Source organism: Heterodontus francisci, chromosome 5 (genome assembly GCF_036365525.1).
Source record: "Heterodontus francisci isolate sHetFra1 chromosome 5, sHetFra1.hap1, whole genome shotgun sequence".
NCBI classification, from domain to species: Eukaryota; Metazoa; Chordata; class Chondrichthyes; order Heterodontiformes; family Heterodontidae; genus Heterodontus; species Heterodontus francisci.
The window spans coordinates 63,357,261-63,382,335 of record NC_090375.1 but is presented as its reverse complement, the minus strand read 5'-3'; the positions used below and the strand labels follow the sequence as shown (position 1 = coordinate 63,382,335).

Here is a 25,075-nt window from a genome sequence, read left to right as displayed (position 1 = left end):
TGAGAGTCCTATTTAAGATTCTGTCTCACTCTTCTTTTTTTTTGTAGATTTGTGCTGTATCAAGGTGTTATGTTGAGTCAACCACATGCCAAGCATTGGCATTAAGAGGGCCTGGTCCATATATCAGTGTTTACTAACAAAAATCGTCATGAACTCAGCCACTTCTCCCTGAGTACCACCTTTATTTCAACACCTCTGCAAATTCTGTACTGCAGTGAAAGAGGCAAGGAAGAATAGTGACAACTTGAATAAACTTATACTAGGCTGGAGCAGGAGAACATTGCTGGTTGAATTAAGGGGGGAGGGAATGTGACAGCTTGAATTGGGGTAGGAGAGGTGCGAGGTTAATTTGGGAATGGAGGAGAAAAATGCTAGGTTGCGAATGAGAAGAGAAGAACGCCAGATTGAATTGAGAAGACAGAGGAAGAATGCTAGTAGGTCCTGGGAGAGTTGAAGGAAGAGTGTGATTCTTTGAAAATGTGGGAATTTGGATAGGGTACAGTGTCTTTGAAATGGATTCAGAGGGGATAGCGTGCCTTTGTGACTGTAGCGCAGGGCTTGCTGAATGTTGTAGAATGCTGTTAAGGTACCTTTTGGGAATTAATGGTCTGATAGGTTTATAATGGGACAGTGACATTTGGATTTCAACAAACCAATCAATTGTGAAGTAGGAACAAACTTGAAATGAACGAGAAGCATAAATTTTCATATTTAAAAATTCAAAATTTCTCCAAGGATGCATTCCCTCACCTCCTGATGCATCTGCTATGTTGTGGCTTTAGCATTTGTATTTCTCCCATTAGATGTATATGCACTTATTTTTCTTTCCCCTATTGATGGAATGTTCAGTTCACCTACAGTTTAGGTTACAAAACATATCTAACGAGTAGTTCTTTCATGTCATAGGCTGCATACTCAGGGCCGTTCTTGAGTTGTCAGCTTTTGTGAAGCTATTAATCAACTGTCATGCTAGACCCCCACCTGCCAAGAATGAGGCATATGAACATTGATTTGAAAACTGTTGCTGAAGTGAAGTAAGGACTTGTTCCAAAAAACACCAGGCCCTTGGGTGGAAAGATGTTTGCATATTAACAGACAGTGCTTGTGGAGACAAATAGGTTATTTCCCTTATGCAACTTAACCCACAATGGACTTTGAGCATCAGGTATTGTGTGTAAGAAGAGACATTCCAGGGTCAGCTAAGACCAGAGAATCCACAAACCAACATCAGACCAGCTGGTCACGTGATTAGCCTGCTTGGCAACCTGGGTTTTCTGAATTGTACAAACAGTTTGAACTGAGTGTGTCTGTTTGCTCTTGGACTGTAAAGAGCTCTCCTGGCTGGCTCACCACAGCCTCTCCTGTCTGCTCCCATCTCTTTCTCACGGAACTCCAAATCCACAGAAGACACTTGAACCCCAAGAGAGAAAAGTCTCCTACAGCGAACCAGGTTTAAGAAGAATACTGGGCCCCAACGAAAAGCAAGGTTTACCTACAATCAAGGACTGTACAGTGAGCTCGAAGAGCTGTAACAAAACTCTTCAGAGATTGCCTCAAACTTTTCCACTTTATTTCTTCTGCTCTGTTCTGTCTCTATCTGCATGTGTGTATCGCGTATGCATGCTAGCGGGCAGGTCGTGTATCCGTAGTCGTTAACCGAACTAGAGTGTAAGTTTAATAAATTTGAACCTTTTTTCTTTAAATCTTAGCCTGTTGGTGCTGGTTTTTTTGCCTTATAATTGGAAAGAGGTGAACAAGGATTCACCAAGGGGGAGCTAAAGTTTCAGTGTTTTAAAAATTAAACCCTGTCACGTTAAGATCAGGTGAAGACTGAGGGGGAACCCAAGATCCCTTTCTTACCTGGTCGGAACAAACTTTTACCAGTTCTAGGTTAACATGTATGGGCAACTCAAAGCCCTCCTAGGTCAAGTAAAGGACAGATTAGAAGCAAAATTAAGTGCTCTGTATGCTACTTCCCTGCCTACTCCCCCTCCTTTACCATTTAACACCAGCCATCCTGTGGTTTCTCTAAGTGAGATGGGCAATTCTGTGCCTGCTAGAAACTGCCAGCTCACTTCATACCAAGCCTTTATAACCACCAGAGGAGACTTTCACCCCATCGGGGCTAGCCTTGGGGCCAGGTCCCAGAGGTGAAGGGCAAGTGTTTAGTCCTCTGAAATAACTTTTTTTTATTGAAAAAGGAATAGAAGGTTCATTTTTTTTTCTCCAATAAACAGTTTTTACACTTTTGAATCCATCATTTTCCCTCGGTAACTTAGCAGCAGCTCACAACATGTGAGAAAAGCCTGTGAGCTCTTAACTCGACAACAACAACCACTTTCACTTTAACGTAGGGAAATGTCCCAAGCCACTTGATGAAGGCATAAATCAGATTAAAAATCAAGAGGTGTGCTGTGGATTAGGCAACAGGTGTAGACAAGTAGACGAGCCTTTTTTTTTCCGGTGGGAGTCCAGTAAAGAAGGAAATTCTCATTGGTTGTTTTTGTCTTTATTATAAGCAAGAGGAACTCCCCTCCCCCACATCATGTTTTGTCAGCACCTTCAAGGAAATCTTTACACAATTTTTTCAACGACCAGTCTCTGACACTAATTTCCTTTTATTGCTTCAACATTCATAGAAAGCCCAAGTCCTGAGCTGCCCAATTTCTACTGATTTGTAAAAATCATTATTCAATTTGGAAAACAAAGTTTTGGGTCTCGAGTCACCTGATAATGATGTCACACCTGTTTACAGCTGGTTGGACTGCATTGCATGAACTCCACTCATACTTCAGAGTAAATGCACCACGTAGTGTGAAGCTGAGCTGAAAAAGCCAAGAAGCTTCTAGGGTTAAACCCTAGTCCGTGATCCCAGCCAAGCTGGTCGAAGGACACCACAGTTGGCACCGATGGAAGGAAAAGATTTCTCCTTGTTGGATGGTGATCTCTGCAAGAAGAGAAAAAAGAAAGTCTTGCATTTGTACAGCGTCTTTCATGATCTCAGGATGTCCCAAAGCACTTCACAGCCAATGCATGGAAAATGCAGCAGCCAATTTGTACACATCAAGGTCCACGAAACAGCAGTATGATGATGACTGGTGTTACGGATAGATGGTAAGGGGTGTGGGTGGTTCCCACGGTTCGCCTCCCAACTGACCGCAATTGTGTTTAAAATGTTGAGTTAGCCCAAGTGTTTTACTTGGCAAATAAACGCAGTGACCTGTTTTAAACTGACAAGAAACCCTAAGATTAACTATTTATTGAACAATGTTCATTCCCCAAAATGTTTGCAACACCACTCAGGCACACATTCACACTCATTCATTATCAAAGATAGAAGGTAATGGGTAAAAATTCAAGGTATGGTAGGTGTTCATGATTTACAGTAAACCTGTTAAATCTTCCAAGTAGGACAGTCTTTTTTAAGGATGCAGGCTTGGGTTGGTTGTAGTCTTGTTGAGGTGTAGCTTTCAGGTGTTTAAGATTTCAGATTTCTGTTGGTGGGTCACTTACAGTTCTCCGCTGCACCAAGTTGAAGTGTAGAATTAGTAGCAGGGCTCCTTCCTTGCCTGTCTGGGATTCTTTCCACAGCCATTGGCTGGACTGCTTCTGTGATGTTCTTCCCTCCCTCCCTCCCCAGAGCTGCCTGTTAAGTTATAAATCTCTCGTATTAGCTTCTGTTAGAAGATACATGGCCCCGTCCACTGTTATGAGCACACAATGGGCCAAGATATGGTAACACGGCCATGGTTTGATGTTTTGAATGGGAATCATTCTGTTATGATGTATCTACTTCAAACCTCCTTTGTTTCAGAAGAGCCCATTCAATTCAGGAATATATCGATGGTTTCCGGATGGGTGTAATTGATGTTTCTTGCCTGGAATGTTTCCTCTTGTGCTTAACAGACAGTGAGGCAATGTTAGAATACACAGGTCAAGTTGCCTGACCTTTGGTGGCCATTTTTGCAGCTTGATCCACCTTTTTTAAAAAGATAAAGTCAATTTAAAAGAGTCCACCTTGAATGATATTTGTATCTTAAAAGAAGGAATATATGTCTTTACTGGGCCTAATACTGGATGATCTGTTTTAGTGATGTTGGTTGAGGGATAAGTGTTGGGCAGGACACAGGGGAGATCTCCCGTGCTGTTCTTTGAAATATTGCCATGGGATCTTTTGCATCTACCAGAAAAGTGTGTATATTTGGCCATGATCAAATTATCTGTTAGCTTTCAACAAGAAAAATTGTCACTTGGGCAAAGCTCTGCAAATTGCCAGCAACTTCAAGGAAATATTCAGAGTCCAGACTCTTATTCAATGTACACAATCTTTCAGCGCTTAATCCCTGACACTAATTCCCTTTTATTGCTTCAGTGTTAACATAAAGTCCAAGTTCTGAGCTGCACAATTTCTGTCGCTTGGTATGAATCATTATTCAAAAGCTGGTGTTTGTCATGAGTTAGCACGTTCAGGAAAGGAGGGAAGGGAAAAAATCTTCAGTGGTGATTTAAAACTCAAAGTAGCTCTCTTGTTTAATTACTAATAAAATTTATTTTATTGTAATCTGAAAGCCTGGCTAGATTGATATTTTCATTTTCTGCAGCTACATGCCGGTGGCTGGACAATCTACTTTGAACTTTTTTAGATAAAATGGATTAGTCCTGAAAACTGACTGAGGTATATCATCGAGTCATAGAGAGATACAGCAATGAAACAGGCTTTTTGGCCCACCGAGTCTGTGCCGACCATCAACCACCCATTTATACTAATCCTACATTAATCCCATATTCCCTACCACATCCCCACCTTCCCCCATGTATTTTTCTTTTGTTCATGGGATGTGGGCGTCGCTGCCTAGGCCAGCATTTACTGCCCATCCCTACTTGCTCTTGAGAAGGTGGTGAGCAGCCTTCTTGAACAGCTGCAGGCCATGTCAGGTCGGTACACTCGCAGTGCTGTTAGGGAGGGAGTTCCAGGACTTTTGACCCAGTGACTGTGAAGCTACGGCGATATAGTTCCAAATCAGGATGGTGTGTGGCTTGGAGGGAAACTTGCAGGTGGTGGTGTTCCCATGCAACCGCTGCCCTTGTCCTTCTAGGTGGTAGAGGTTGTGGTTTTTGAAGGTGCTGTCGAAGGAGCCATAGTGCGTTGCTGCAGTGCTTCTTGTAGATGGTACACACTGCTGCCACGATGCTTCGGTGGTCAAGGGAGTGAATGTTTGTGGATTGGGTGCCAATCAAGCAGGCTGCTTTGTCCTGGATAGTGTCGAGCTTCTTGAGTGTTGTTGGAGCTGCACCCATCTAGGCAGGTGGAGAGTATTCCATCACACTCCTGACTTGTGCCTTGTAGATGAAGACACACTTTGGGGAGTCAGGAGGTGAGTTACTCACTGCAAGATTCCTAGCCTCTGACCTGCTCTTGTAGCCACGGTATTTGTATGGCTATTCCAGTTCAGTTTCTGGTCAATGGTAATCCCCCAGGATGTTGATAGGGGATTCAGTGATCGTAATGTTGAATGTCAAGGTTAGATTCTCTCTCTTGGAGGTGGTCATTGCCTGGCACTTGCATGGCGCAAATGTTACTTGCCACTTATCAGCCCAAGGCTGGATATTGTTCAGGTCTTGCTGCATCTCTACACGGACTGCTTCATTATCTGAGGAGTCGCGAATGGTGCTGAACATCGTGCAATCATCAGCAATCATCCCCACTTCTGACCTTATGTTGAAGGAAGGTCATTGATGAAGCAACTGAAGATGGTTGGGCCTCGGACACTACCCTGAGGAACTCCTGCAGTGATGTCCTGGAGCTGAGATGATAGACCTCCAAAAACCACAACCATCTTCCTTTGTGCTAGGTATGACTCCAGCCAGTGGAGAGTTTTTCCCCCGATACCTATTGACTCCAGTTTTGCTAGGGCTCCTTGATGCAATCCTCTGTCAAATGCTGCCTTGATGTCAAGGGCTGTCATTCTCTCCTCACCTCTGGCGTTCAGCTCTTTTGTGCACCTTGACTTTCAAAAAAAAAAAAAATCAGTGTTTAATCCAGTCAACAAAGTGACTGGCCTGCACCCAACTGTTAAACTGGGTCCCAGTGAAACCTGATAAACGCACAGCCAGTTTGCCAAGAAATCTTACTATGCCTGGATTGCGATCACTTTGAACTTGAGAGGGAAAAATAAGTGATTTTCAAATCTTTGCACTGTCGCCATGTGATCACTTCTTCTACAGTTCAATTCAAACAAAATTTGGCGGGGAGGGGTGGGTTGGGGGCGGTAGTTGTGGCAGGAAGGAAGAGCTACAGTAGAATTCACACCTTGCAGCCAAGTGGTGAGGCATGTGGGATGTGCCGTTGTTTCCAGGTGGGCTTGGATGGGAGGGTGGAGACAGCCATTGACTGTTTAAAAAGCCTGGCTAATTAAGGACAGTTTTGTCATGGTTCAAGATCTTCGATTTAATGCTTGTATCATAATGCCATTTTTGCAACAAAGTTGCACTCCAACAGTATAAGTTTGGCGCAAAAATTATAATAACCCAGAATTTGTGCCTGTAATAAGGGCAAAACTGTTGACGCTTTCTGTTATTGCTGTGTAAAACTCACAGCAACTCCTGACGTGCAGTTATACGTGAAATTGCTCTCAGTGATGCTCTTACTCCACAGGGTGTGTTGTTGCAATCTTCACAGATGCAATCACCAGAATTTATGCACTATTCTCACTGTAAAAACCATTGAAAATGTTAAGCCATGTTGAATAGGGTATAACTGAGTTTTTAACTGCGTACTAAGTCACAACATCTCTGGCTCTGATAAACTATTTTTTTTTTAAGTGTGTTATGAAAATGCTTCTATTTAAATTGTGGAAATGGATTCATTTGGAAGACTGAAGATTTCTTAGATTCTGAACTTCGTTTTTTTGTTCAAAGTTCACCTGAGAGGTCTTATTTGAAAACAACCTTTACTGGAAATCACATGCCTTAAGCCCCATTAAACAATAGAAACCTTGATGACTTGGGGGAGATGTTTGCAGAGAAGTGACATGTCACGATTTATGAGGGTCAGGAGTTTCTTGATGTTTGGTTTTGCTTCTGGGATATTGTTTTGGTTCAGTTGGGATGTGGACTGTTATTGAAAGCAGTTGGAGATCAATCTGCCAAGAAAGAAACCCCCAGCTCAACTTTCCTCCTGTCGCTGAGAAACCCTGCATATTCAGAGTGTGATAACTGAAACCCCTGATGCCACATTTCTCCTCGAAAGCCTACCAGATTAATTCTCGACATCCCTAGAATGTACTGCTCCAGAAAAGATCCCAGTGACCTGTCTCCGTATACCGGATGCCAGACAAAAAGGGACAACTGACATCCTTCCATATCTTTTTTTCAAGCATTAGCAAGTATTTAGCCAAAGTTTGTTTGTCTTTTTTTGTGAGAGCTCTGCAGAGAATTTCTTTCAGCGTATGTGAGTTTGTGTGTGGGGTATTTAAAAAGGGAATTTTCATATTTCAATCTGTTGACACTTTGCTTCATTACTGTATAAGTCTTGTTTTATAATAAACTGATAGTTTTGTTTATTGAAGAAACCTGGTTGGTATATTTTATTCGGGGATAAAGAGTAGAGTCTATGATAGACCGTATCGGTAACTGGGTAAACATTTAAATATATGTTGTGACCTGTGGAGAAGTGGAACTAGAAAAGACTGTGCACTCCTCCCACTTTGGTTGTAATGTGGTGTGCCCTTCCCTCAGAAGAACTTTTAAAAATTTATTTCACTTAGAAAAAATTTTTGATATTTCAGCTTCTACCCTAATCCCATGTGTATGTTCAGTTCTGTATTTTTTGTTTTCTATAAAATAATAAATTACAAAACCTGCCTTATACTCCCTGCTTTGCTATCTGAAAATTCTTCCATATGACTGGTTGACCAGCCTGCCTGCTTCTTGCATTGTTGCTTGACACCACAGGTGGCACCAAATTCAAAATTGTATTGGAATTGAGGAAATCGATATTCTATATCCTACTAAATCTTTGTGGGCAGCCTTTTCTCTACAAGGTCAGTGGTTAGCGGTGTCCCTTCGCCACTGACCTCAAAATCTGCTCCAATATCGTGCTGAGCAAGCTGATTCAGCTTGGACAGCATTTCAGGTATTGCAATTAACCTCTGTACCTCTGGACTAGGAAGGGGAAAAATGAGCAAGTGTTCCCACTCTTGATCAGTGTCCAGTGACGCCTGTTGGATAGTGAATATTGGGTGAGAAAATCAGGCTTTGACACTGCTGAATAAATTCGCTCCCAACTCCATATATGAAGAATGGCCACTTGGATAAGGACCTGGAACTTGGAAGCTATGCAATGCTTGTGGAAGTGTGCCTGGAGAAAGTGCCTTCAGGGCTTAGTTTTGCTGTATGATAGAGTGAGCACAATCATCGGTAAAGCCAGCAGAGTGACTGAGATATTTAGAGACACAGCACTGAAACAGGCCCTTCGGCCCACCGAGTCTGTGCCGACCAACAACCACCCATTTATACTAACCCTACACTAACCCCATATTCTCTACCACATCCCCACTATTCTCCTACCACCTACCTACACTAGGGGCAATTTACAATGGCCAATTTACCTATCAACCTGCAAGTCTTTTGGAGGTGGGAGGAAACAGGAGCACCCGGAGGAAACCCACGCAGACACAGGGAGAACTTGCAAACTCCACACAGGCAGTACCCAGAATCGAACCCGGGTCGCTGGAGCTGTGAGGCTGCGGTGCTAACCACTGCGCCACTGTGCCGCCCCAAATTATCATATCTATTTCCCAGTAGCAAAGCCACCCCTTTTTCCTTTTGGCCCGGTACTATTCTGGTAAGTACATCAAATGTCTGTACATGTAGGTGAAACTGGCTTAAACATACTGGATGTAGCACAAGGGTCTGAAAGGGTTAATGTTGAGAGTGCAAAGAATACTGCCTACCATTATGATGTAAGAGATCACATGTGAGACTTGAGATGCAGCATGGCTTCAGAGGAGTCACACAGACTGGCATGGAGCTGTACATAGTTATAATGTAATAAAGGCTAGTGTTCTAAGTATTCGAGACTAAGGAATCTCTCTAAGCTAGACTAAGTATATTAAGGTGGCAGCATACCAACCAAACATACAACACTGGACACTCCCCTTTCCTTAGAAATTTAGTGCAACATTGGAGATATGTGGGCTGGTATTGTGGAAGCAGCAAGTAAGAATTTATCTTTGTGTAGGAAGGTACAGAACTGGAAAATACAATTGAGGAGAGTCTCTTCTCCTTTTTTGCCAACATATCTAGCTCCCCCTTTGACACAATCCACCTATGCTGTCTTCCTGAGCTGCACATATATTTAGCAACCCCTATGCAAAGATTGGCTGTGTGGCAGATAGCACGAAGGATAGCTGTAGGCTGCAGGAAGATATTGATGGTCTGGTCAGATGGGCAGAAAAGTGACAAATGGAATTCAACTTGGAGAAGTTTGAGGTGATGCATTTGGGGAGGTCAAACAAGGCAAATGAATACACGATTAATAGGAAAATACTGAAGTGTAGAGGAAGTGAGGGACCTTGGAGTGAATGTCCACAGATCCCTGAAGGTAGCAGGACAGGTCAATAAAGTGGTTAAAAAGCATATGGATTCCTTTATTAGCCGAGGTATAGAATATAAGAGCAGGGAGGTAATGCTGCAACTGTATAATTCATTGGTTAGGCCACAACTTGAATACTGTGTGCAGTTCTGGTCACCTCATTACAGAAAGGATTCAATTGCACTAGAGAGTACAGAGCAGATTTACGAGGATGTTGCCAGGACTGGAAAAATGCAGCTATGAGGAAAGATTGGGTAGGCTGGGGGCGAGGTGGGGTGCGTTCTCCTTGGAACAGAGAAGGCTGGGGGGAGATCTGATTGAAATGTACAAAATTTTGAGGGGCCTGGGTAGAGTGGAAGTGAAGGGTCTATTCACCTTACCAGAGAGGTCAGTGATGAGAGGGCATAGATTTAAAGTGATTTGTAGAAAAATTAGAGGGGAGATGAGGAATATCTTTTCACCGAGGGTGGTGGTGGTCTGGAACTCACTGCTTGGAAGGGTAGTTGAGACAGAGACCCTCAACCCATTCATAAGGAGTCTGGACATGCACCTCAAGTGCCGTAATCTGCAGGACTACGGACCAAATGCTGGAAGGTGGAATTAGAATAGGTGGATCGTTTTTCGGCTGGCACAGACATGATGGGCCAAGTGCCTTCTTTCTGTGCCATAAACGTTCTATGATTCTAACTTATTTGTTCATCTCCCCTCTTATGTTCGAGCCCATGCTCCCCAGTATCCTGCTTTCTGATCATGTGGAATATTATTAGAACTAGTTTATTTACACACCTCAGAATGTTTAAAACCTCATGTCTTTTTTGGGACCACATATTGCCAGATTCTTTGCTCTCTCATAGCTTATGTTTTACCATGAATCACAGTTTAGTTCCATTCCTCTATCCTGTCCAAAGTCATGATGGGTCCACCTATTACTGTGATGAATATTTTTCACAGTATCATGGGGGAGCATGAACTCTATGGAAACTCACCTTTACACCCAGGATAGTATGTTCTATCACTCTGCCTTCTCTCCTCTCTTTTTTTCTTTGGCCTCCTTATCTCGAGAGACAATTGATACGCGCCTGGAGGTGGTCAGTGGTTTGTGAAGCAGCGCCTGGAGTGGCTATAAAGGCCAATTCTAGAGTGACAGGCTCTTCCACAGGTGCTGCAGAGAAATTTGTTTGTCAGGGCTATTGCACAGTTGGCTCTCCCCTTGCGCCTCTGTCTTTTTTCCTGCCAACTACTAAGTCTCTTCGACTCGCCACATTTTAGCCCCGTCTTTATGGCTGCCCGCCAGCTCTGGCGAACGCTGGCAACTGACTCCCATGACTTGTGATCAATGTCACAGGATTTCATGTCGCGTTTGCAGACGTCTTTAAAGCGGAGACATGGACGGCCGTTGGGTCTGATACCAGTGGCGAGCTCGCTGTACAATGTGCCTTTGGGGATCCTGCCATCTTCCATGCGGCTGACATGGCCAAGCCATCTCAAGCGCCGCTGACTCAGTAGTGTGTACAAGCTGGGGATGTTGGCCGCCTCGAGGACTTCGGTGTTGGAGATACGGTCCTGCCACCTGATGCCAAGTATTCTCCGGAGGCAGCAAAGATGGAATGAATTGAGACGTCGCTCTTGGCTGACATACGTTGTCCAGGCCTCGCTGCCATAGAGCAAGGTACAGAGGACACAGTACCTAATTACAGGAGCCTAATGACCTCAAAAGTACCTAATTACCTTAAAAATCTTTTTCAACTACTTTTACACTCTGTTGACAATTTAAAAAAGTGACTCTCAATATCCACAATCTTCACCTGTGTTTTGTCCTCCAATCTTCAACTGTTCACCTTTATCCCTGATGCTTGTTCTCCTTCAGTTTCAGTAACTTGAATTTATCGATATTGAAAAACATCTGCCCTTGTCAGCCCGGATGCAGATCCCATCTATTTGGTCATTTTCTTTCCTGTCCTTTGGAACACCTACTCACCCCGGTTAGCAAATTAAAGCTGCTTTATTTCTGTCCCAATTTTGAAATCATTTCTGTATATTGTAAATAATGAGAGAGGAAAAACTGTATAAAGCCAGGAATTGGATAAGCACTGCAAGATTGGAAAAACAAATGTGCAGGATTATGGGGAAAGGGTGGCGCAGTGGGACTAGCTGAATTGCTCTTGGAGAGAGCCATTGCTGACTTGAACGGCCAAACGGCTGCCTCCTGTGCTGTAACCATTCTATGATTCTAATAGCACCTGTGAAGAGGAAAGACAAGTTAATGTTTTGGCTGTATGCCCTTCAGTAGAAAAGGCTTATTTTAAAGATTTCAATTGGTCAGCACTTTGTGTTTTCATTTTAAATAATAAACCTAATATACTGAGATAACTGCTTAAGACTTGAAGCAATCAATTTGTGTTCTGCAGCGTTCTGACAGGATAACCAGTCTTGTGGGGGTGGGTGGGTGTTTATATTGCGCTCTCTAGCTTTCTGTCCTCCTCACTGGAAAGCTCTTGTTCAGGTATGGATCTGTGGCCATCAGCAGCCCTCCAGTGTCCCAGCCAAATAACCATTCTTCATCTCTGAATCTAGATAGTGAGCGTCGAGAGGCTAGTCATCTTTAAGGGCACAAGCGAACTCAATCCTGATGTCCAGAACCACACATCCAGCAGGAGGTGCTGAATAGCAATCAGGATTGGGACCATTGCAAACATATCCCTTAACAAATTCTGATGGAACACCAAACAGTTTTAACTGCTCGCGCCCCCCATCTGTTGTTTGCAGACCAGGGATCAAACCTGGGATCTACCAAGTCTGGGTCAGTGCCACATTAGCAATACATCGACCATCTCGGCAACTAAGATTTTAGTTTATAACATTAGCTTAAGTGTGGCATTTAGATCATGTCCATAATGGGTGTCAGAGATCTTGTGTAAAGGGACAGAGTTGCATTTATGTAGCACCTAATTGCATCTTTCAAGTGTCTCAAAGCATTTTGCATACAATGAATTGTTTTTTTTTACCGCAATATCTATAACCGATGATAAGGCAAAATGTTGACCAGGACCTCAGGGTTAATCACTGATTTTTTTTCAACTTGTGTCATAGAATCTTTATCATTTATCTGAAGAGCAGTACCTCTGATGCAGCATTCCCTCATACTGCACAGTATTTCAGCTTGGATTATCTGCTCATAAATTATTTGTGCAATTTACATTGGAATGCTGGATGCTTAACTGAAAGTTCATCTGTGGACACCATACACGTTACGATTCAACAACAATAGTTAATGGTTTCTTGATCTTTAATGTCAGCAGTTTATTAAAATTGCCAGCATGGATGTACTAATTCATTTGCTTTTACTAAACTCTGTGCACTTTTGCTTGGCTACAATTTGTAATATAAGTACACATTTCCGAACAAAACTCAAATTTCAATTCTTCAATGAAATGATGTGATATTTGTAAGAGTGCAGTTTGCTGTCAATGTTCTCTTTGTGCTACAGGTGGATGCAAAGTATTTCAGAAGTTAAGATCTTATTCACTAAGGTAAATTTGTTCAGATTATTGCACACACACATCAGTTAAACATTTCAGCTAATCCAGTAGCATTCAGGACCCTGGTTGATGAGCAGAATCATATTGGATAGAATAAATAACAGTTGCATCCCTTCAGATTCTATTTAATTAATAATATACTTGCATTTATATGACTACTTACATATTGAAATGTCTTAAATCGTTTCAATGAATTGTTTCTGAACTGCGGATTTCGTTCAAGCAAAAAGAATGTTCAGATTTTTTTAAAAAGCCTCAATCATGAGTGACAAGATATTTGTGAATTGATAACGTACAGTTCATTGTAGACCTCTCATGTAGTTATTTAATCTCAGTATTCAGTCCTCATTCAGTAAGATACTGTCATCTTCAGTAAATCATAGTATTTGGAGAATTAGAGACTATTCAATCTACCATGTCTATTTTTGTGTTGTTCAGTCATGGGGTTTGTGTTTCTGCATTTATTGCCCATCCCTAATTGCCTTTGAGAAGGGGGTGGTGAATCACCTTCCTAAACCTTTGCAGTCCATATGGTTAAAGATACTCTTAAAGTGCCATTAGCTAAGGTAGGGAATTTCAGGATTTTGATCCAGCAACAATTAAGATATGACAAGATATTTGCAAATCAGGAAGATGTGTGACTTGGAGAGAAACTTGCAGGTTGTGGTGTTCCATGTGCTTGCGGCCCTCCTCTTCCTCAGTGATCGAGGTCACGGGTTTGGGAGGTGATGTCAAAGAAGTCTTGGCGAGTTGCTGCAGTGCTTCTTGTATTCACGGTGTGCCCTGGTGGTAGAGGGAGTGAATATTTAAGGTGTTGGGTGGAGTGCCAATCAAGCAGGCTGCTTTGTCCTGAATGATGCCAAGCTTCTTGAGTATTGGAGCTCTGCCCATCCAGGCAAGTGGAGAGTATTCCATCACACTTCTGACTTGTGCCTTGTAGATGGTGGACAGGCACTGGGGAGTCAGGAGGTGAGTTACACGTCACAGAATTCCCGTCCTCTGACCTGTTCTTGCCACAGTATTTCTCATCCATACTGTTGTTACTTGTAGACGCGACTATTCCAATGCTTTCCCATCTGGCATCTCCCCTTGTATCCTGTAAATTTGAGTTCATCCAAAACTCTGCTGCCTATATTTTGAGGCATACTAAGTTACATTAACCATTACTTCTGAGCTCACTGACCTCCATTGGCTCCCAGTCTGGCAACGTCTCTTTTAAAATTCTCATCCTTGTTTTGAAATCCCTCCTTGGCCTCACCCCTGCCTTTCTCTGTAATCTTCTCCAACCCAACAGCCCTTCAAGATACCTGCATTCCTCTAATTCCACCCTCTTGCGCATCCCCAGTTTTAATCACTCCACCGTTGACAGTCATGCCTTCAGCGACTTGGCTCTAAGCTCTAGAATTACTTCTCTAAACCACACTCTACCTCTCTATCCTCCTTCAGGATGCTTAAAGCCTACTTCTTTGCCAAGCTGTTGGTCACCTGTCCTAATATCTCCTTATGTGGCTTCTTGTCAGATTTTGTTTGATAACATTTCTGTGAAGCGTCTTGAGATGTTTCGCTGTGTTTGAAGTGCTATGTATTTTTTTATTCATTCATGGGATGTGGGCGTCGCTGGCCAGGCCAGCATTTATTGCCCATCCCTAATTGCTCTTGAGAAGGTGGTGGTGAGTGCCATATATATGCAAGCTGTTGCTGCTGAGAACAAACCAACACTTCCCCACCCCTCCCCTCACCCCAAAAATCTCAAATGATTGCAGGCTTTTCAGCTCCACCATTTTCCAGAGTACAGTTCAACTTGATCATTTTCTGCAAGAACTTCTTGTGTCAGCAGTAACTAATTTACCTATTCACTAGTTTGATCCTGTATTCCCTCTCCCCCACCCATTCAGTTAAAGCTATCTAATCCCATGGCCCTGCTTTTTCTCCCATACTCTCATATGATCTTCCTTTTTCAAATATTTATCCAGTTGCATTTTAAGTGATGCTGCCTTTTCCTCAATAGCCACTAGTTCTTCAATATTCTGCTCTGTCACTTCCCTCCCTTCCCGAGGCCACCGGGTCAAACATCCTTTAAGTTTCCACTCCCCACCTCCACCCCAACCCTGCACCTGTTTCCTTCTCTAGTTTCTCTCCTCTCTCTCCTCTTTGCTCTCTCTCATCTGGTCCATGAGACCTACCTCCTCCTCTCTATTCTATTCCCACTAAACTACTGGTCACCCAGTTTACCTTCCTGGTCCCCATGTTAGCTGACATTAACGGTTCTGTCTTCTCAGGTGCTGTTCTCCTCTCCTTCAAATCTGCCGTCATCACCCCGCTCCTCTTTTTAAAAAAAAAAACAAACAACTGTTGACCCTCAGTCCTTACAAACTACTGTCCCATCTCGCTTTCCAAAGTCCTTGAACATGTTGTCGCCTCCCAAATTCATGCCCATCTTTCTCTGTGAAGTGCCTTGGGAAGCTTTGTTAGGTTAAAGGTGCTATATAAATACAAGTTGCTGTAATTCTTTGAATTCTGAATTAATTTTTTTATTAGAAAACAATTAAGTTTTCAAGAACATTCATATTTTTGTCTTGTTTTCTTTACCTTACAGTCCTAGCCTGCAGCTATAACGCTTGCAGCTTTTAAAAGGCTGCTGTTTCTCCTGGTTGATTTACCCTATTAAGTAGTCGTATAGATCAGGAAGGTCCCATAATCTGTGTGTGCAGTTGATTATCTCAGCAGGGGAGCTGGTATGGGAGCAGTGGAGTGCATCATTGATCCCTCACATAAAAGAGGAAATAAATCCGCTCGGGTTTTCACTATCCATCACTGTGTATTGATTCCTGCTGAGAAGTCTACCTTTTGTGAGGGCATTTGGGTGGGATAGTGTCACACACAAAGAGCTTGCCAACAATTGAATGGAAGCTTGTGAGAGTTTGCAAAGGGGCTGCAATATCTATGGTGTCACAGTCACACAAGGAGCAATTATGATCTATAAAAATGAACTGATGAATTAACTTCCCAAAAATGGACACACTTTCCAACCAGACAACACTAAGATTGGTGGAGTAGCAGATACTGAAGGGGACTGTCAGAGAATACAGCAGAATATAGATAGACTGGAGAGTTGGGCAGAGAAATGGCCGATGGAGTTCAATCAGGGCAAATGCGAGGTGATGCATTTTGGAAGATCCAATTCAAGAGTGAACTATACAGTAAATGGAAAAGTCCTGGGGAAAATTGATGTGCAGAGAGATTTGGGTGTTCAGGTCCATTGTTCCCTGAAGGTGGCAACGCAGGTCAATAGAGTGGTCAAGAAGGCATACGGCATGCTTTCCTTCATCGGACGGGGTATTGAGTACAAGAGTTGGCAGGTCATGTTACAGTTGTATAGGACTTTGGTTCGGCCACATTTGGAATACTGCTTGCAGTTCTGGTCGCCACATTACCAAAAGGATGTGGATGCTTTGGAGAGGGTGCAGAGGAGATTCACCAGGATGTTGCCTGGTATGGAGGGCGCTAGCTATGAAGAGAGGTTGAGTAGATTAGGATTATTTTCATTAGAAAGACGGAGGTTGAGGGGGGACCTGATTGAGGTGTACAAAATCATGAGAGGTATAGACAAGGTGGATAGCAAGAAGCTTTTTCCCAGAGTGGGGGATTCAATTACAAGAGGACACGAGTTCAAAGTGAAAGGGGAAAAGTTTAGGGGGGATATGCGTGGAAATTTCTTTACGCAGAGGGTGGTGAGTGCATGGAACGCTTTGCCAGCGGAGGTGGTAGACGTGGGCACGATAGCATCTTTTAAGATGTATCTAGAAAGATACATGAATGGGCAGGAAGTAAAGAGATACAGACCCTTAGAAAATAGGCGACAGGTTTAGATAGAGGATTTGGATCGGCGTAGGCTTGGAGGGCCGAAGGGCCTGTTCCTGTGCTGTAATTTTCTTTGTTCTTTGAGTAAGAGATCAGGTGACCCCCTCCTGTACTGCAAATATATGTAGTGACAGCTGGAGACTGAACCCATGATCATGTCTGGACCAGCCTTGAAGAAAGCATTAGAAATGCTAATGGCCGCATTCCATGTTAATGGCTACCTTTTTTTTTAAGCGGTTGGACTAACAATGACCTTTGCAGACTTGAACTCTGGTTAATAGATGTGACCAAACACCACTTTATCAAGATGAGCAACATTCAGATACCATGCCAGCTGTCCACGGAGCTGTGCAGTCAGTCCCCTCCCCAGCTCGATCCCTGTAGCCCTGCAAGCCTATTTCTCTCAGGTGGCCATCCAACCTCCTCTTGAAATCATTGATCGTCTTCGCTTCCACCACCCTTGTGGGCAGCGAGTTGCAGGTCATTACCACCTGCTGTGTTTAAAAAAAAAAAAGTGCTTCCTCATATTCCCACTGCATCTTTTGCCCAAAACTTTCAATCTGTTTCCCCTAGTCCTTATACCATTTGTCAGTGGGAACAGCTTTTCCTTGTCTAACTTATCTAAGCCTGATATAATCTTGTACACTTCCATTACATTTTCTTTGTTCTATGGAAAACAAACCCAGCTTTTCCAACCTAACCTTGCAACAAAAACACTACATCCCTAGAACCATTTTGGTAAGACCCAGCCGAATACCAACTTTAAAAACTACCTAGATGCAGAGACGCAAAGTCGACCTTTGAAAACTCCCCATCTGAGAGATTGAAACAGAATCTTCACCAGCGGACTGTAATTGAGGTCTTCAGCAAAGCATCCATCCACCTGAAACTCTCCAAAGCTCGAGTCCAGGGAACCAGGAAAAAAATGGAAGAACAGGCCTGCATCGTTTTAAATTTTCTTCCCGGGAAAACAACAAACCCTATTTTTTTTCCCCAAAAAAAGACCTAACTGCATGCTATCTTTCAATCTCTATCTTTTCTCGTGTGTGCGTCTATGTGAGCATGAAGTTGCAAATTTTCAAGTTTTTGTTTAATAAGCATTTATCTTACGAGAAAATTTATGAGAAAACCTGCCATTTGTCTTTTTATTAGCCATTAGCACACTCGAGGGTTAAAACACAATTCTAATACAGACACTTCAGTCAGTTTAGAGGTGAATATGGAAGCCTATCATTTCCTACCTGTCTGTAACAATGGGACCTCACCCCAAATTAAATCAGCTGCTTGTAAAAATGGTTTAAATTAATTGATTATTGTGACAGGCTTGTAGAGGTATCCACATCGAATGTAGTGTTGCTTTAGCTTCATTGGGCTTGAATTCTTCCATGGTTATGTTCATGCCTGGGTGTCCCTGGCGAAGGAGCATGCGGTGTCCGCCGGTACGCTTGAGGCCTTCTGCGACTGGTGGGCACCGCGGGGACTGGAGTGCATCATCGATGCTGAGAATGGCATTTTAATTTGATTTTTGTTTATTTATCTGTTTTTAATGAAGTTATTTTATAAAATGTATGTAAAGGGGGCCTGAGGAATAAAGGTCCCCTCAACATAAAATACATAAAAGGGGCCTGGGGTATGAAGGCCACCATGGGGGAAAAAAAAAAGAAAAAGAAATTGGGCTTGGATTTGATATATTCTGGAAAAGGTAACCCTGTTTTGTTCAGAAACTCTCCAGTGTATAGGTGTCTGGAGGACAGGGTCTGGTGCCCCCAGTGGTTGAACAGCTGTGCAGTACACGTTGTTGAGGCTCATGCATGATGGTCATCTGGCCTAAGGCGCTAGAAGGCATGCGCACATATGAATTAGAAGCAGGAGTAGGCCCCTCGAGCCTGCTCCGCCATTCAACAAGAGCATAGCTGATCTGATTGTAACCTCAGCTCTACATTCCCACCTACCCCTGATAACCTTTCACCCCCTTGCTTATCAAGCATCTATCTGCCTTAAAAATATTCAGACTCTGCTTCCACTGCCTTTTGAGGAAAAGAGTTCCAAAGACCCTCAATCCTTAGAGAAAAAATTTCTCCTCATCTCTGTCTTAAATGGGTGACCCCTTATTTTTAAATAGTAACCCCTGGTTCTAGATTCTCCCATAAGAGGAAACATCCTTTCCACATCCACCCTTTCAAGACCCCGCACGATCTTGTATGTATCAATCAAGTCATCTCTTACTCTTCTAAACTCCAGCGGATACAAGCCTAGCCTGTCCACTCTTTCCTCAGAAGACGACCCACCCATTCTAGGTATTAATCTAGTAAACCTTCTCTGAATCGCTTCCAACACATTTACATCCTTTCTTAAATAAGGAGACCAATACAGTACTCCAGATATGGTCTCACCAATGCCCTGTATAACTGAAGCATAACTTCCTGACTTTTATATTCAATTCCCCTCACAATTAACAATAAAATTCTATTAGCTTTCCTAATTACTTGCTGTACCTGCATACTAACCTTTTGCGATTCATGCACTAGGCTACCCAGATCCCTTTGCATCTCAAAGGTCTGCAATTTCTCACCATTTAGATAATATGCTTTTTTATTCTTCCTGCCAAAATGAACAATTTCACATTTTCCCACATTATACTACATTTGCCACTCATTTAACCTATCTGTATCCCTTTTGTAGCCCCCTTATGTCCTTTTCACAAGTTACTTTCCTACCTATCTTTGTGTCATCGACAAATTTAGCAACCATACCTTCGGTCCCTTCATCGAAGTCGTTTATATAAATTGCAAAAAGTTGAGGTCCCAGCACAGATCCCTGTGGCACACCACTCGTTACATCTTGCCAACCAGAAACTGACCCATTTATGCCTACTCTCTCTTTCCTGTTAGCTAGCCAATCTTCTATCCTTGCCAATATGTTACCGCACTGGCATCCTTGAAATGTACTCCAGCAAGGAATCAAAACCAGTTGGAGAAGGAAAATCTGTTGCTTAAAAAGCCAGTTCGTGCTGCGATCAATAATGTCATCTTCAAAAAAAAAAATTTGATGGACAGTTATTCTCCAGTGAAGGATACAGAATTTCTTCTTCCTTTAACTCCCTACATGAATCATGCCTTGGGCTTCTGTGGCAGGGTGAACAGTCGACAGCGATGTTTCCATCAGTGCCAATCCTAACCGGCCATAAAAAGTTGATTCCCATCCAGTGTGGTTAAGATTAGGAACTCCTTGTAGCTCAGATCTGTGCTTTCCAATTCATGGCACTACTTCAAAGCTTTTAATAGTGGAAAAACTGAATGTATTACTAGGTTTAGTGACACTATATCCCAATGTTTTGATTTTATCGTAAAGAATGCAATTATAGTAAGTTTTCCTTCCTTCATCATAGCTGCACAATACTTTTTTATTGACCTATTTGTTGAAGGATATTTGTCCATTACTGTGGCACCATGTGAACAAACCCAGCCCTCTTTCTCTCAGAAGAGTGTTACCTGGTTACAGTTATGTACTGAAAAGACACTAATAGAGAAAAGGAACTCACTTGATTATATCCCAGGAACTAAGTATTATAAATTTTGCTTCAGTGCTACAGTCCGATAGCTACTGAAGGGTTTAACAGTCGAAAGATACTGAATTTTTCTTGCTTTCTCTTTCAGTGACGTTGAGCAGCAATACCTAAACTACTTGTACAGGTAAATATTATTGTCTGCTGAAAGCACCTAGATTGTATTCAATTTTATGCCTCTCAGATTCCAAGAAATTGACCATCTTTAGGTTCCTTTTTCCCCTGACATTTTGTTTTGCTTTGCTTTCAACTCCACTGGGTATTGTTTCATGCCACTGACAATCCTCTGATAACTTGCCAAAATAGTTAACCATCTTATGGGCCTACACAGTGAGTGATAGGCTGTTTATCAAGATAGAGTGGGGCATTAAAGACAAAAACAATCCTGGCCTCACTGAAAATATGTGCTCTTTCCAACACAGATCAGTGGATTGCAGTCACTAACATGATCTCTATTTTCAACCCACTCCTCCTACCACCTTTCGGACCCTGATATTGAGATGATTTTGTAGTGCCTTGAATGATGTCCAAGTATAGACCAGCTAACACAGTTTACAGAATCCATTGAACCTCGGCCCTCCTGGGCTGTATGGCTCAATACAATACTGGAGAGCTCACTGAGCCATCGTAGACAAGGGGTGGAAGGTTACATGTTCTCTTAAAATGTGGCACATCTGAGATAAATTAGCAACTATTAAACATGATTCTCCTAACTCTCTCGCTATGCTTTCTGTAGCTTGTTATAACATAGTGGAAGAATAGAATGGGGAAAAAATGCGGCCAGTGCAAACATTTTTAGGTTATCATATATAACCATAAACCTTTTTTGCCTTCCAAACTGGAGAAAATTTTCACTCTTTAAGCACTATTTCAGGGTGTGTTTTGGGGCCCAACTTGACATTGTAAACAATTTTGTGTCTCTGACATTGCAAATAGTTCTCTCGCCTCAAACACTTTTGAAATTGCTGCCATGACCCCCTACATCCCCTCTCCAGCCTCCTGTCCCTCCCTCCCCACCACCATGTCCAGCCTCCCTGAACATGTGTTAGACCTCCCCGCCCGTCTCTCTGTTTGAATTTCCCCAGTCAGGTTCCTACCCTTGTCATAGCCTTGAAACGGACTATAACCAAGGCCTGGTCTGACTGTGACCATAGTGCACCACCCATCCTCTATCTCTCTCTCTGCAGCCTTTGACCTGGTCAACCTTTTGTTTTTTCTTTGGCCTCCTTATCTCGAGAGACAATGGGTAAGCGCCTGGAGGTGGTCAGTGGTGTGTGGAGCAGCGCCTGGAGTGGCTATAAAGGCCAACTCTAGAGTGACAGGCTCTTCCACAGGTGCTGCAGAAAAGTTTGATTGTCGGGGTTGTTACACAGTTGGCTCTTCCCTTGCGCCTCTGTCTTTTTTCCTGCCAACTGCTAAGTCTCTTCGACTCGCCACACTTTAGCCCCGCCATACCTGTCACCATACCTGTGTTAATTGTGTATTAACTGTATTCAATTGTATGCAAGTAGTGGCCATTAACTGGGTATTTACTTGTGCCCCTGTAGAATCATAGAATGATTGCAGCACTGAAGGAGGCCATTTTGGCCCATCGTGTCCGTACTCTCCAAGAGCAACTCAGCTGGTCCTATTACCCTGCCTTTTCCCTGTTGTCCTGCAATTTTTTTTCTCTTCGGATAATTATCCAGTTCCCTTTTGAGAGCCACGAATGAATCTATCCCTGGTTCTCTTGTCAATCACCTTGCATCGTTAAGTCTACAATTCTATACAAACTGCAGTTGTTGGGTGAGGAGGTGCATTCTTGTAATGTGCATCTCTGTAAATAAATGCTTATAAAAGCATGTAAAGATTGGTTCCCGTTCTATCCTTCACCACCTTCCTTTCCAGAGTATAATAACCATTTTCCCTCAACAACTCTCCACTGTTGGGCCAGTTCACGGCGTTTTGCAGATATGAAAGGTACTTTATAAATACAAGCTTATTTTTGCCCTTCCTTTCTGGTCATTTGTAACAACTTCACGAATTTAGTGTGTACATTGCTTCCGGTCCCATTTTTTTGTTTCATTTCTAAAAACATGTTTTTATCAACACTAAATCATGTTGAGTTTGTCTGTCTGCAAGTACACTTATGGTGCAGGTACTTCAGTGTCATTACTACTGAAATCTTTTCCAGACATTGTGCATCATCTAGTAACAGTGGACAGTAACTGTTTAATGTCTATCCATCACAGGATCTAATGACAGAGTAATTAGTCAGTGACTTGTAATGATTTCTTTAAATTACACTATTTCATATCCTGCTTTTTAAGTTTAAAATAAAATGAAAATATAGGCCTACAATCTACAATAGCCAGTCCCTCAATTAAGCTCAATTAGGTCATCCTTTCAGTCTTGTTTTGAAGTTTTTAAAATGTTTCTTCAATTATCTGGTGTGGTCCTGCTTCAGAATTGGCCCTCAGTCCACTGAGTCCTGCTGTTTTCTTGAATTATAATTTTTTTAAAAAGTGTACCCAAATTTGGGAAATAGTATAAATAAAGGAAAATTAACTGAGAGGTCTTATTTGAAAAGCATTTAATACATCAACCATGATTAATATCTGATAAATATTTGGAGCATAAATTTGAGGCAGTGCAGTGCCCTGTTTCTAAAATGAATGCTCAGTGATTTGAAGAATTTAAAAATTAATCTGCTAATAAGCAGTGATTAGCAGAGAAATACATTACATCTTTCCATGCCTTGTTAAATGTTGGAAATACTTGATGCCAAAAAATTGGATTAACCATATATTTGTGGGTCAATTAACTTATGATAACTTAGTTATATTCTTAAAAACTTTTTTTGTGCTGAAATACTGATGTTGCATGGTTGTGCTGAGTGGAGGAAGCTATTTAATGACAGAAAATGTTTAATCACTTACAGCACCACTTAAAAATGCATAAAGTTGCCTCATGGAAGATCATTCAGCTCAATCAGTTATGACTGACCGCTCCAGTCAAAGCCGCCAATCAAAATATACAATTCTGATTGTGGTGGGAGAAATGCACTGTTAATTCAATCCCATCGCTCCACAGATTGCCGAACGTATCATTTAAAACTTTCCAAATTAAAGAAAGACCCAGCCAAATTGTACCATCTGTTAACCCCCGAATGAGACTAACCAACCTAGGTGTCTTTAAATCAACAAATTAACTCTTTAATTAGAAGAAATAAATTCTTAAACACTATGAAGATATAAACAACATTTAAAATAGAAAAATTAGAGTCCTTGCAAATTTACAGTCCAGTGTTGCTTGAAGTCCTCACAGAATGTTGCTTTCCATCTCCAGCGAATTTCAACAATGAATGACTTGCAAACACCTTCAACAGACTCAATCTGACTTTAGAGTTTTTGAGGGATAAAAGATTGTCACAGTCTAACTTCCCTTCCTTCAGTTTAAATTACCAGAGATTTCTGTTTTGGCTTGATGTTTTAGAATTTTGAGAGATAATAATTAAACAGACTAAATTCCTATTCCTTCAGTTTAAATGGCTGAGAGCTCTTTTTCCAGGTGCTGACACCACAGCTGTGTCCTCTGTCTGTGTGTTCTGTTAGAACAAACTGTCTTCAACTATAAAGCCAGTTCAAAATTGAATTGTAACAAATGTATCGCATGAGACTCACTCCCAGTGGCTGTATCTATGTTAATGAGAATACACCCATTGAATCACAGTCTCCAAATGGCTGTTTCTAAGGCAACGAAAATGCACCTCCCTATAACTCCTGAGGATTGCTGGTTGTTAAAGCAATACTGATCCCTTGCAAGCCTTAAAGGCAAACCGCATATTCCGAGAAAAAACTACAGGACCATGACACAGTCCATGTTGGATTTTACGTGGGCAAATGTTCCTAATTGCATTTACTCAGCCTGTTTTCAGATCCCTTCATAGAAATACTTAAGTTACCATCGTTCTCTCAAATAGAACTTCCCAATGTGTCACCCAATGCCATCCGTAGATGGCCCATGAAAATTAACTTGTTTTATTAGCAATAATAACCTTCATTGGGACAGTTATATGCACTGCATCTACAATCACAATTTAATGAGGTACCCCATATAATAAACACTGTGATGTGTCAAAAGGAATAATTAACTTTCCATAATATCGTTTGTCTGAAAGTTCACTTTCCTAGCTGCTTTCTGGACATATTAGACTGGACATAGTAGTCAAACAGATAAATGCTACCAGGGTCAAATCTGAGACACCAGCCCTTGTTACATTGTGAAGTTGATGTATCAGTAGAAGGGGGAGAGGGGGAAACTCCGCCATCTGTCACTGACACTGGAAAACCCTGTCCAGTATAACAGAAGCTGATTTTTTGCTTACCCTGGGGTGTCACAGGAATTTGACAGTATCCCTCCAACACATCTGTCTCTTTTAAGACACATTGTTTTGCCCACTCTGTCCATACAGTTCTTTAAATGAGAATTTGGCTAGGAGTCTGCCTTCTTTACCAAAGTGACTTTTCTAGAGTC

At 42.1% G+C, this 25,075-nt stretch overlaps 1 protein-coding gene across 9 annotated transcripts in view; it reads left to right on the top strand.

The window, feature by feature from the left end:
* Positions 1 to 25,075, top strand: part of LOC137369878 (UDP-N-acetylglucosamine transporter TMEM241 homolog) — a 207,712-nt gene that overhangs the window by 50,988 nt on the left and 131,649 nt on the right. For all 9 annotated transcript variants that reach the window (XR_010975033.1, XR_010975032.1, XR_010975034.1 and 6 more), the window contains 2 exons: positions 13,083 to 13,125; positions 20,652 to 20,687. Coding sequence is in view for 5 of the 9 variants with exons in the window: in XM_068031547.1 (XP_067887648.1) it covers positions 13,083 to 13,125; positions 20,652 to 20,687 (79 nt within the window). In the remaining 4 variants the exon portion in view is untranslated. The remainder of the gene's footprint in view (positions 1 to 13,082; positions 13,126 to 20,651; positions 20,688 to 25,075) is intronic.